The 12905-nt window shown below is 55.6% G+C and overlaps 1 protein-coding gene across 2 annotated transcripts in view; it reads left to right on the top strand.

The window, feature by feature from the left end:
* Positions 1-12905, top strand: part of NEURL1 (neuralized E3 ubiquitin protein ligase 1) — a 79080-nt gene that overhangs the window by 39387 nt on the left and 26788 nt on the right. Inside the window, exon 1 of one of the 2 annotated variants that reach the window (XM_032880944.1) lies at positions 6304-6552. The exons of the other annotated variant lie outside the window; for it this stretch is intronic. Coding sequence (XP_032736835.1) covers positions 6519-6552 — 34 coding nt within the window. The 5' untranslated portion in view covers positions 6304-6518. Of the gene's footprint in view, positions 1-6303; positions 6553-12905 lie in introns of those variants that run through there. 2 annotated transcript variants of the gene reach the window in all.

Genomic DNA, 12905 nt, shown 5'->3' with positions numbered 1-12905 from the left:
TGTGTGTGTGTGTGTGTTGGTGAGGGTGTGGGGGAGGGTGGTCTCTGCCTGCAGAGAAAGGATTTAACCTCCTGCTGTCAGCTGCCGGCTTTTCTCATAATCTGGACAGGCCTGGCAGGATCAGTCGGGTATGCGTACGCATCTCTGAGGGGTGAGGCTCGGGGTGAGGCTCTTGTCTTGCTCCAGCACATGTGGGCTGTCTCCTGTGTCACTCTGAGCCTCATCTCTGCCTTACCTCCCCCCTAAGTGTCTCCTTGTCTGCACTTCCTCACCCTCCTCAGCAAGGCTATAGTTGAGGGAGCACCTTATGAATTCAGGCCCTGGCCATTTATCACTGGTGATCCCCGGGACAAGGACGAGCTTCAAGTTTAAATTTCGTTCTGCCCCAGAACAGACACAGAGCACCTGCCTAAGGGACGATGTTGAATCGGCTTCCTTAGAAGACGAACCTGCTGGTACTCAGCACCCCGAGATGGCATTTGCATTTCGGGCATGCGTGCAGTCAGGCACGTACAGCCCCCACCGGTGCCGGGTGCGGGTGCCAGGTGCCGGGGAGCAACGCCGAGCAAGTGATGCTAACGTGCCGGGGGAGATGGGGCTGTCTCTGAAGGCCTTCCTCCCTTTCTTTTCCTTGGTGTGACATTTATACTTAGAGCTGTCCCCATACTCGGCATCTTGTGTCTCCCCTTGCTGAGGCTGGGCAGCAACCTTGGCCCCTCTAGGTACTACCTGGATTCCTGGGCTCTCAGGGTCTCTGAACAACAACATTGACAGCAGTCGTTACTATTACTGGTTGATCCAAGCACGGGGTCTCGGAGAAGCTCAGTAGCTTGCCCAGTCATGTGGTGGTAGAGCCTGCCTTTCTCAGCTCCCAACCTGCACAAGGCGGGGAGGGCATCCATCCACCCTCCCTGGCCGGTGACATAAGTCTTATCATAGGCAAATGTTTGCTTCCGGGTAGGGCCTCTGAGGGTGTGGGCTCCATCTGGCACACTCTGTCCTGGGATTTGAAGCCTGGTTTCTTCCTTGTTCTGTCCTTTCTGCCTGGCATGGATGGTGACCCCTCTGTCTGGTCCAGGCTGGCCAGGCTGGCCCTGGGAAGCAGGCGTAGGTGTGTTTGTTTCTTGGAGGGTCTGAGAAAGGGCTGCTTGGCGCGGGGCCCAGGGTCTGGGAGGGGCAGCCAACTCCAGGCTGTTTTCTCAGATTCCCTTTCAGTTTCCGCCCCCGCCTCTGCACCTGTTGTGTTCCCATCATCCCGGGCGGCTGGCAGCTGTCACTGCTGGGGCACCTGTCCCAGCCCCAGAGGACGTCCTGTAGACTCCCTGGCTCTTGTTTCTCTACAGCACACGGCTTGTGCTCTCTGTCTGTGTCCTTGTGTGTTTCTATCCTCATCTCCATGCACATTGCCTTTGTTGCACTCTCGTCCTGATTTTGGGCAAGGGAGGAAGCTTTAGGGTGGGTCTTCCTGCTTCGCGTTCTCCTGCACCAGGCCTCATCTAATAGGGTCAGGAGGATGGCCCTGGTAGGTTGGCCTTACCCCTCAAATGCCAGGTGACTCATCAGCTCAATCAAATTATCCCTTGTTCTTGACGACAGAGATACTATAGCAACCAGGAACTGCCTCCTTGTTCCTCCCCAGCAGGGCCCCCTCCCCTTTCTGACCTCTCTTTATGGTCCTCTTCAGACCTGAGTCCCCTGTGCCCCCACCTCGTAAAGAGAAGTTACCCTTCTCCTTGTCCAGTCTTTTCTTCCATGCCTTTGGATGCCCTGACCCGTATGCCATGTTAAGTAACAGAAGACATTAAACCTGAGTTTAAGTCCTCCTTATTCTATACCCACTGTGTGACAGTTGGAAAGTCGACAACTTATGAGGCCTCATTTGTTACATCTGTAAAATGGGCACATTACTTCTTGGCCTTCATGAAGGCAGTGACTGGATCCAGAGCTTTCTTGAGGCTCCTTCCCTTTAGGGATCTTGGAGTCTATGATTGGGATGGTTTCTGTTGTGAATGTGTTCTGTGTTTGGTTCCACATTTGCTAGGTGTGCCCTCGACTTTAAGTTCTGAGAGGGCAGGTTCACCTGGGGACATGAATGAGGAGGGACTTGGTGAGGAGAGACGTGGGCTGGGTAGCCCACCATGGAGATCAAGATGGCACCCAAGAGGGAAGAGGAACAGGTAGAAAGGAATCAGAAGACAGGGAGATGACAGGGAGAGGAGGGTCTTGGGAGTGGAGTGGGTTCCGAGAGCCAAGGGGGTGGAGGTTCCCTGCAGCCAGAGACGGATGCAGCAGGGGCCAGCAGAAAGGGAGGGGCTTCTTCCTGAAGATTGGTGGGTTTCTGACACACCAAATTGCTCCCCCAGGGTGCATCCAGCCCTGCCTTCTGCCGTGGGCTCTGAAGCACTGCAGGCCCCATGCAGGCCGCGGACGGGTCTACTTTCTGTAAGATTTCCAGGATGGTCTCTCCTGCTAGAAGACAAGAAGTCCAGTCTTATGCCAGTCCACAGTCTCCCCACCTTCCTTGAAGTTCCACACTAGGATGTCACCCTCTGTCCTTTGGAAATCTCCTAGGCTCTCCCTCCCAGTAGAATTTCTTAAGGACGAGGTCCATTATTCCCTTTTCTTCTCTTTCTTAGGTAAGGGGATTGCCAGCTCTTCGACCTTTTCTGGGTGGAGCATGAGTTTTGATGCAGGCGCGTCTGGGTTTGAGCCCCAGCGTGTCTTGCCTCCCACGTATCCTCTCTGAGCTCAGCTTTACAGCCTGCAAGATGGGCCTGGCTCTAATCTCACAGGGATGCTGTGGGGGTCAGTGGGATTATGTATGTGAGATACTCACCATATGTAGAATTGCTTATAGCTTCTCCATCCCATTCACATCCGCTTTCACATCCTTTCTGGCCAGAGAACAGAACACTGAAATAATTCAGTCAGAGCCAGAGGATCTCCATTCCTTGATCCCAGCCTGGCTTCCTCTCAGCTTCCAAAGGGAGCCAGCTGGGTCTTGCTCACCAGTGGGTCCGTGGCGGGCGCTCTACGAATGCTCCATGAGTGAATGAATGGCGTAGGTCTGGGCTTCTTTCACCCATGCAGAAACAGCATCCTTTGGCCAAATGAAATTTTATGTGATGTCCCAGTGAATGAGACAGAGAAGGGCACAGCGCTGGCTGCTGCTTCGTCTGTGGAGGCCTGGCCGCCGCTCTTGGGTGGCGGTCGGGGGACCCTCAGACCCAAGACACTGCCACTTCCTATTTAAATTGGGGAAGTGGACTATAGGGAACAGGGGCCAGTTCTGGCGGGAAGGCCCTTTAGACAGTGGTGCTGTGAAGGCCAGGGGCCACCCAAGCACCTCCCAGTCCACCGGGAGGGGCCAGAGAGAGGGCCACGTCCACCCAAGGGACTTCTGGTTTGCTGACCTTTCACTCGGTCCCCATTCCTGCCTGTTACTGACCCCCCAGTCCTGTGTCCAGAAAATTATAGGAACTCAGCTCTGTTTCGGGGGTTCTTCCCTGAGCATTTGCTCTGTGTGGGCCCGATGCTAGGCTGGAGGGGAGTGAGGGCAAGTCAGGTCCAGGCCCACCTGTGCTCCCCCTGCTGCTTTTCCCCCCAGCACCTTTCCTTCCTCTGTGCATTCTCCACACCAGATGGCAGGATGACCTTTTAGAAATGCAGGTCTGGTCTTGTTGCCTCTCTGCTAAACCCTCTCAGAGGTTCCCTACTGCTCTCAGAAAAAGGGCCAGATTCTTCACCCTGATCTTCAAGGCCCTCCTGGGGTGTCCTTTAACCACCTTGGCTTGCCACTGGAAAATTTCCCCTGGCTCCTACTGTGGTCCCTGCTCTAGATGCACCAACCCTGCTTCTTGGATGTGTGGGCTTCCTCCAGCCACAGGGCCTTTGTACATGTTGTGCTCACTCTCTGGAGCTCTCTCTTCAAAGCTACCTCCACAGTACAAGGACATACCTGCTTATCCTTCACCTTTGCTTTTCAGGAAAGCCTGCCCTCAGCCTCCCCGAGAACCCTGCTCCTTTCTTTCAGCACACTTTTCTAGGATGATGATGATATATTCCTTAGGGAGACTACTTGATAAACATGTTTCCCTCTGGACTGTAAGTTCTCGAGAGTCAGGGCCTGTCTGCTCTTGATTACCCTTGCGTCCCCAACTTAGCATCTGACGCACAGCAGGTGCGCATAAATGTCGGTCAAGTTGAATGGTTGAGATGCCCCCAGGACAGGCCGACAAGAAGACCACAGCTAGGCCTGGCCGTCTCTGGTAGGGCAGAGTAGGATGAAGGGTTGGGAGAGGCACAACTTGGGCTCAGAGGAGAGACCAGCTCCAAAAAGGGAGACTCACCCTGTACCCAGGGTCTCAGGGAGGCTTCCTGGAAGAGGGGTTCCCAGTGCTGAGGAAGTGGGAAGATTGGGGGGCGGGGCGTGTGAAAGGGGGTGGTTGGGAAGAGCCCAGGCAGGGGCATTAGGAGGCAAGCAGACTGAGGGGGGCTGACTCTGCTGCCGCCAACAATAGCCTCCAGAGCTGCCTCTGTTTGCTTTGGTTTCCTCATCTGTAAAATGGGCATAAAAACGCAACTTATCCCTGAGGATTGTCCTCGGGTATGAACAAGTTAATGTAGGTCATATGCTTAGAACTGCCTGGCGCAGTCAGTCCGTGTTTGCTATCATTATGATTATTTATCCCACAAAAGGAGTTCAGGTTATTTCCTCTGTTAGACTTTGACTTAGTTTCCTTCCGTAGAGGAACTGGGCATGTGTGCCCCAGAGTGTGCAGGTGCGTGCACATGGGGCTCCGCACAGCCACAAGCACCGTGTCCCGGGAGGAAGGGGCAGCCTTATGTGAACTGGGGGTCAGCGCTTATTCTGGGGAGAACACCCAGCTGTGCCTCTGGTCTCGTAGGAGGATTAGCGTTCTGGGCCTGCGGACTCTTTCACCCAAGGCCTCCCTCGCCCTCTGGCTAATCAGGCCTAATGTCTGTCCCCCAGACCTACTCAGGGCTGGTAACAGCAGGGTGTTGAGGTGAAGGCTCAGAGCCCAGCACCACCCCTCCTAGTGCCGAGGCCTCTGAGTCCCATCTAATACGGGGCAACCCTGCCTTTGCCTTAGCTCTTTCCCCAGCCCCCACACCTCTGCTCCCAGGCCTTCTCTCCCCACCCAGATCTTTCCCTGGGAACCCAGATCCTTGACCCTGAGGACAGGGCCTGGGAGAGACCCCTGTTCTGTAGAGAGCCAGCAAAAGGGTGATGAACTGTGAGAGTGTCTTGTAGACCCAGGCTTGAGTCCTGGCTCTGCCTCTGACCTGGTGGGTCACCTCAGGCAATTTCCTGAGCCTTTTAGAGTCTCAACTTCCTTTTCTGTAAAATGAACCTAACACTAGTCTCTGCCCTCCAGAATACCAATGAGAGTGCCCTCTGTGCCTGACTTACACAAGTCTGGTGGGCAGTAGGGTCTTAAGTGTGCACGATGGTGAATGCTTATGAGAGCCTGTGTCATACGTTTCCATGTGACGTGGTGCAGACAGGTGGTGAGGTCTCTATATATTTGTGTGTGCTTGTGGATGTTACAGTTAAAGGGGTGATGGGGGCAGATGAAAACCTGGATTCCTGGGTTTCCTTCCCAGCCCTGCCACTTTCTAGGCTGGTAACCTCTTTTTGTCTCATTTTTCTCATCTGCGAGATAATAATAATAATGGTACTTACTGATAATAAGAATAATACTGACCTCTTCATTCAGCCAGTGAGGACTGAAGGGGTTAATAGTCCTAAAGCATTTGTGACAGAGCCTGGAAGAAACCAGAAGCCATGTTAGCTGTTTGTTAGTAAGCTCCACTAGCCAGAGTGTAAGCCCCCTGAGGATCGGACAGTGTGTTTTCTGCTCACTGTGGTGCCCTCAGTGTCTTTGTCCAAGGTCTGCAGGTAGTAGGCGCCTAATTGCATGCGGGTGGCAGGAAGCCTGGGCGGACAGTGAGGCTGTGTGCATGGGGGTGTCTGTGAAGAGGTATGTGATGGGGAATGAGCATATGTGTGCGTGTGCGTGTGTGTGTGTGTGCACGCGTGTGTGTGCGCACGCGTCTGCTCTGGCTGGGGCATCTCCAGTGCTTTCTGGAGCCTGGCTATTTCAGGAAGCCTCCAGTCTCCTCCTCCTTATGTAAATAAACATGACAGATCCCATTGCCTGTACCAGTGCAGGGTGGTGGGGGAGGCTCGGGGGAGTGGGTGGGAGCTAGAGGCGGCGAGCAGGGCCAGAGGGGTGTGCTTGCGTGTGCCTGAGTGCGTGTGAGTGCGTGCGCGCGCGCGTGTGTGTCTGTGTGTGTGTGTGGCTGGCCTCGCAGGCAGGCAGCCGTGTGCGGGAAGCAGTTGGTGGGGACGCGGGAGGGGCGGGCCCGGCCCTGCCATGCCGGCTGCTGGCCGCCAGGGAGGAGGGGCAGGAGGAGGGGAGCTGGCGGCTAGGGTGGCCTGGTGAGGAGGCCAGCCGGCCAAACGAAGGTGGCTGTGCTGACCGCTGCCCGCGATGGGGGCACAGATCACCCGGAGCAACCTCCACGGTAAGGCCCCAGCTGATGCCAGGGGTTCCGCCCATTCCCAGCCTGGGGACCACCTGGGAAGGCTGGGGCCCTGGGGCCCTCGGGCTAGGGCATGATCATCCCCCTGCCTCTTTCCTCCTTGCTGGGCTCTGGGGCCATGGGAGGGGGTGCCTCTCAACCACAGAAGGGTGTTTGACCCTGGGGTGGGAGCCAGCAAGTGAGCCTGGGGAAAGCAGGAAGAGGTGGGCTTTCCCTGATAGTCAGCAGAGGTCAGGAGGTGAAGTCTCCCCACAAAGTCTTGTTGTCCTCTCACCTTCCCTGGGTGCTGACCGACCCCCACACGGGGTGTGAGGTCCTGGGGGTCCATACCCTCTGCTCCCAGAACCGACGCAAACCGTAGCTAGAAAGCTGGGGGAACCTGTTTGTAGGTCCCGGGATGCAGGCCACGGAGGTCAGCACTGTGATCCATGATGGAGACGTGGAGAGATGTGTGGGCACACACGTGTGTGCATGAGTGCGTGTGTGTGTCTGTGCTCACAAGGGTGCATTCGAGGTGTCTGTGGGTGTGTACCTGTGTCTGCTTGTGCCTCAACATCCAGATATGCAAGTGACAGCCCCCCACGTTGCCTGGCTTCAGTTCGCAAAGTGCGTGCTTTGTGGGGGAGGCCAGTGAACTTCTGACCCCTGGGGTTTATGTCCACGGTCAGACACGGCGCCCGGCAGGCAAGGGAAGGGGTGGAAGGGAGGAGCACCAGACTGGCTCCCTGTTTGCAGAGCTGCTGCTGCCCGGGCTCCCATCCCCTCCGTCCGCTTGGCTCCGGTGCTGCGGTCTTGGGAGTAACGTGGCTGATGTGGCACCAGATTCAGAAGGGAAAGACTTCCCAGGGACCTGTTTTGTCATTGCCGGGCCCCAGGAGCTGGGTTTTCTGTACAAACCAGCTGGGGCCGGAGCAGTGTGGGCTGACCTTGGGCAGTCCCCGCCACACTTCCCTATGTCCCCTGCTCCCTCCTCAGACAGGGCGTTAGGAGATGGGGCGGCCTCATCTGCTGAGTCCAGTGGGCACTAAAGAACCTGGGAGAGGCCCCGGGAAGAGGGAGGGTGGTGGCAGGAGCAATCAGGAAGCTGTGGCTGGGTCTGGTGACCAGGTGGCTTTTCCCTTCCAGGCTCTGGACTTTGCGAGAGTAATTTCTAATTAAAAAAGAAAAAGGGAGGAAAGGAGACATGGGAAAAGCACATCACTGACTCTCTTAAAAGGAAATAAATTCTGTCCTGGGCCTGCAGCGCTCAGTGACAGATGGAGGTCCTGGAAGACACATAATCCGGAGCCGGCCAGTGGCCTGGGCCTTGGCCCGAGACTCGGACTGGGCTGACCTGGGCCTGGCCCTGGGTGTCCACAGGGCGGGGGCTCCTCTCAGGGCTCATTGGCCCCAACAGGGCCTGTTGGCAGAGGGTCTGTTGCAGGCTGGCATTTTCCACTGGAAACAGACTTGGTCAAGCCTGTGGCCTGGGAAGGACAGAGAGGCCCTCAGAACAGGCCCAGGATGTAGCCCACTGTCCTCCAGCTGGCCCTGGGCTTCCGAGGGGAGTGAGAACCCTGAGACCACCCAACACAGCACACGTACTTCACGAGCCCCTGCTCCATGGTCCACAGACACGTATTCGAGTGAGGGCAAGTGTCTTCCTTGGTTTTCTCGTCTGTTCAGGGGGCTGACAGGAGTGCCCTTCTCAGGACTGTGGTGAGGATTACTTGGGAGGGTGTGAGCAAGGACTGAACATGAGGAGAACTGAGCACAGGCTTGGAAAAGCATTCTGAGGCCAGGGTCAGACTCCCTCCTTCTCCCCCCGGAACAGGAGGATACTTAGGATGGGCTGAGAGCTCTAGGAGCTGGGCCTCCAGGCTGGGTGGACGTTGGTGAGTGCTAATGAAATGCTTCATCTGCTTTGCTCTCCTTCCCTCCCCTGCCCTCGGCCGAGAACCCCCTCCAGAGGCTGGGCCTCCCACCAAGCTGGCCCTAGCCCCTAGCCTCAACCTACCATCAAGATGAGTAGGAGAGGGCAGTTGGAGGATGTGGGGAAGGCGTCCTTGCCCGTGTCACAGGGCCCCTTAGCTGGAGCCTCGGCGTGCATGTCCTCACACTGTTCATGCCTGCACCCACGCCTTGGCTGCCTCAGTGGCTCTCATTTTGCCTCCTTCTGGGGGGGGTGCAGGAAGTGGGAGATGCAAGGATATGGCTCCTTCCTAGGGGCGCTCTCCGCCCACAGCCTGACTCCCAGAGAATGCTTACATAGTTCTCGATCGTATCTTCCCCGTGGGCCCTGGTGATTTGGGTTTGGTGCAAAGGGAAGGTTTTGAATTGCTGGGTGACAGAGATGATGGGGATGTGACAGAATGTGACCCCAGACTGTGTGTATGTTTGCGGGTGGGTTTCTAGCCACGTGTTTGTGGACGTGTTCTGCCTGTCAGTGATCCTGGTGTCTGCAGGTGGTGTACCTGTGCTGGGGGCTCTCTCTGTGGCTACCATGTGCTGTGTAGCATGGGATGTGTACGTATCTGTCTAATATTTAAGGGATTTCATGCTATGCCTGCATATTCATGTGTGAGCCGTCACACTTGTGTTACTTTGTGCGGAGGACATGTCCTTGTTATTCTGTAGATAGATGTCAGTGTTTCTGCATGAGGGGTGTGTGTGTGTGTTTGTGTGTGTGTATTAGGGCTGGTGGTGAGGAGTCAGGCTCCTCTGGGACCAGCCTGGCAGGAGACCCATGGGAGAAATTAATTCCCATTTGCAAAATGGTTTCGGCAGTTACACGCTTGATGTCTTTCATCGGGCAGATTTCCAGAGCTGCTCCTGGTCTTGAGGGCAGGAACCGGGGAGTGGAGAGCATGGAAGGAGGCAGCAGCCATAATCACCGGCCTTCCTTCCTCTTCCCTCCCCCGGCCCCTCCCCTCTTCTCTCTCTTTGCCTTCCCGCTTTACCTCCTTCAGTGCTCCCCCACCGGTAAGGACAGGCCCAGTGCTGAGGGTCTGATGCGTGGATGGCACACACGTATTCACCCCGACATGTGTGGCACATCTGTGGACCAACAAACCCTAGATGCTGGGGTGCAGAGACTTGAGAGTTGGTCCCCAATTGTGTCCTTTCACAGAGGGGGATGCTGTGACCCAGAAGTGGAAGTGGTTGGCTGAGGTCATGGCGCTGGTGGCTCGGGTGGGAAGTCAGGGCTTGCCCCTTCTGCAGCTGGCTCCCCACTCTCCTTCTCGGGTTCCTTCACAGGCAGCAGGGGAAGGGGCATCCCATGGCTTGTGGGACCTGGGATTAACATGGAGGGGGCTGTCTCTCTCCTGGCGGCAGCTCTGGAGGCTTAGGCCAAGGTGAGCTCGCAGGTGGGGTGGCTTAGCTTGATCCGTCTTATTCTCTTAACCCAGCTCTGTGTCTGTCCCCACCCCCAATGGGCACCCAGTGGATCCTTGGTCATTGAGTAAGAGGGAAGAGTGAGGGGCAGAGGCCCTGGGTGGCTGGACCGTGTGGCAGCTGGAGCTGTAGGTGACCTGGGGGACAGGTGGGATGGAGCTGTCAAGGACAGCTTTGGAGGATGTGAGACCTGAGCTGGGCAGTGACACCAGGCAAAGCTAGAGAGGAAGGGGATGGTGGGGCAGGTGTTCTTGGTGAGAGTTTGAATCCGGATCCACTGGCTGTGTGACTTTGGGTCAGTTTCTTCCTCTGTATATTGTCCTTTTCTGTACATCAGGGATGGTAATATTTACCCTGAAGGATGGTAGAAAGGGTTAAGTAAGGTCATGGGCATTAGTGCACCGTGAGCACCCTGGAAATGAATGTGCTTCTGCGAAGGTTTCCCTGGAGGCTCCTCCTGGCCTCTGTATGTTCGTGTGTACACACACGCACACCTGGCCTCCTCGAGGGACCCCAAGTGTCTCTGCCTCCTCCAGCCCTGATGGGTCTCGTGTCCACCATCAGCCACACTCTCTGGTTGTGTGTGTGCACACATGTACACATGCGTGAGCATGGCTTTATGTGAGGGAAGCTCCGGGGGACAGTCTGTGGGGTGTATGGATTTATGTGACTGAGCCGTGCTCCCCCCAACCCTGCAGTTTCCCAGGCCTGGCCCAGGGGCTTTGGGGAGCTGCTGGGAAGATGGGCCCAGAGCTGAACCCAGGATAGCTATCATCTGGAATCTTGGGGTAGGATCAGGGAGGGGAAGAGGAGGGCTAGTCCCCTCCCAGCAGTGAGGGAGGCACAGCTGTATGCACATCTGTTGGGAATGTCAGAAATTGGGATGTCACAGAATGAATGAGAGCAGGAGGCTCAGTGTGGGGAGATCAACTTGGTGATGAAGGTGCCGATCTTGCCCACTCCCCGCCGTCCTCCCTTGCCCCACTCGTTGTCATGGATTCATTCAGTCTTCCAGGGAGCAGCAGGGCTTGCTGTATGCACAGGCAGTGCCTGAGGAGAGATGAGAGGCCTGACGTGGCCCCTAACCCCGAATCACAAAGGTGGATATACGTGGGCATGGAGAAACCAACTAGGTTGGACCGCAGGGTTCGTGTCGCCGAGAGCGGACCTGGCCAGCTGGCCAGTGAGGCAAGATCACCAAGGGCGGCTGGAGAGTGCATTACCCGAATCAGAACCCAGAGCTGCCACTTGAAAGCTATGTGATCTTGGGTGAATTAGTACCTCTCAGAGCCTCTGCTTCCTCATCTATAAAATGGGACTAATATATTATGTGCAAAGCACATCTACTGTACCGCAAATTACCCCAGAAGTTAGTGGTTTAAAACAACAAACATTTCATTATCTCAGTTTCTGTGGGTCAGGAATCCTGACACAGTTTAGCTGGGTACCTCCTGCCTAATGTCTCTTGGGAGGTTATAGTCAAGTTGTTGGCCGCAGCTGTGGTCTCCAGTCTGAAGACTTGTCTGGAGGGGAATCCGTATCCAAGCTCACTCACGTGGGTATTGGCAGTCCTTGGTCCCTTGCCACGTGGGCTTCTGCACAGGGTTTCCTCACAACACAGCAGCCAGCTTCCCCCAGAGACAGAAACCCAAGAGAGGCAAGAGAAAGTAACCAAGATGGAGACTGAAGGCTTTTGATAGCTGGTCTTGGGCATGACATCCCATTACTTCAGCTGTCTTCCATGCACTAGAAGCTGGCTGCTAGGTCTGCTCCACACGCAAAGGTACAGGTCTGCAAGAGGCCATGACTGCCAGGAGGGGGAATTGGGGATCACTGGGGCCATCTTGGAGGCTGCTTCCTTCAGACACCTGTCTTGCAAGGACTGGGAGGGTGAGGAGAGGTTGCATGAGAAGGACATCTGCTGCAGTATTTGATACCAAAGAAACCCATCAACTCTCATCACCTTCCTTTTCTCCTTTTTCCGGCAGGCAAGTGGGGAGCTGTTACAGGTTCTTAGGCACACGGTGTGGGTGGGATCCTGGTGCTGGGCAGTGAAGGAAGCTGTCCTTTTAGTCCCCTCTTTCTCTGATTTCTCCACAGGACACCAGAAAGGGCAAGGCACAGAGTGGGTACTCCCTGGACACTTGCCAGTTGGTCAGTGGATTGAAGAATCAAACAGGGGCATTCCGTTCAGCATCTTGTGTTGAGCACCCGCTCTGTGCTCTCCACTAGGCACTGGGGAAACAGCAGTAAAAAAGACAAAAAGAGCTTCTGCCCCCAGGAGGCTCAGGGTCCATCTGGGAGACAGACACAAATAACCCTGCAGCCTTTCCTCGCCAGAAAGCTGCACCACAGAGCACAGAAAATGATCCGAGTGACTCTCTTCTCAACCATTCTGGGTGTGGAAAAGATGTATAGTGTCCTGCAGATAGCGGGCAACTCAGGGCCTTTGCACTGAATTCTGCAGAGGGAGCAGAGTTGAGAGAGGCTACTTGGGTGCTGGAGGCTCTGTTGGGGTGTGTGGGTAGAGTCCCTGGGGGTCCATAGCAGGGCCCTGAACCCAGTCTGGGGCCAGAGAGACTCCTAGAGGAAAGTGGGCTTTAAAATCCAGGTCTGAAGGATGAGTGAGAGAAAGGCAGGTAAGTAGGTGGGAAGGAGAGAAAGATTCCCAGTAGAGAAATGTGCTTGGACCAAGCCTGGAGGCAAGAGGCACATGAGGGAGGTGGGCCCCTTTAATGACCCTTAAGAAGGTCACATCTGCCCTGTTTTACAATCATCTCTCTCACTGAGGCCCCCTCCCCACCTGCTTTCCCACCCTTCAAACTGGCTGCCACAGTCTTTACCCCAGAGAGAGCAAGCCCTGTTCAGTGCATGTGTATAAGCTAGTCTAAATCAGGACTACCCTGGCAATCCAGGATTAGGGTGTTTGGGATAAGATAAAACCAGAGTGCCTGGTATCC

The sequence above is a fragment of the Lontra canadensis genome, unplaced genomic scaffold, assembly GCF_010015895.1.
Source record: "Lontra canadensis isolate GAN:19392208 unplaced genomic scaffold, GSC_riverotter_1.0 scaffold3, whole genome shotgun sequence".
NCBI classification, from domain to species: Eukaryota; Metazoa; Chordata; class Mammalia; order Carnivora; family Mustelidae; genus Lontra; species Lontra canadensis.
Note: the sequence above shows the minus strand (reverse complement) of the source record. Positions and strands in the feature narration are given on the sequence as shown.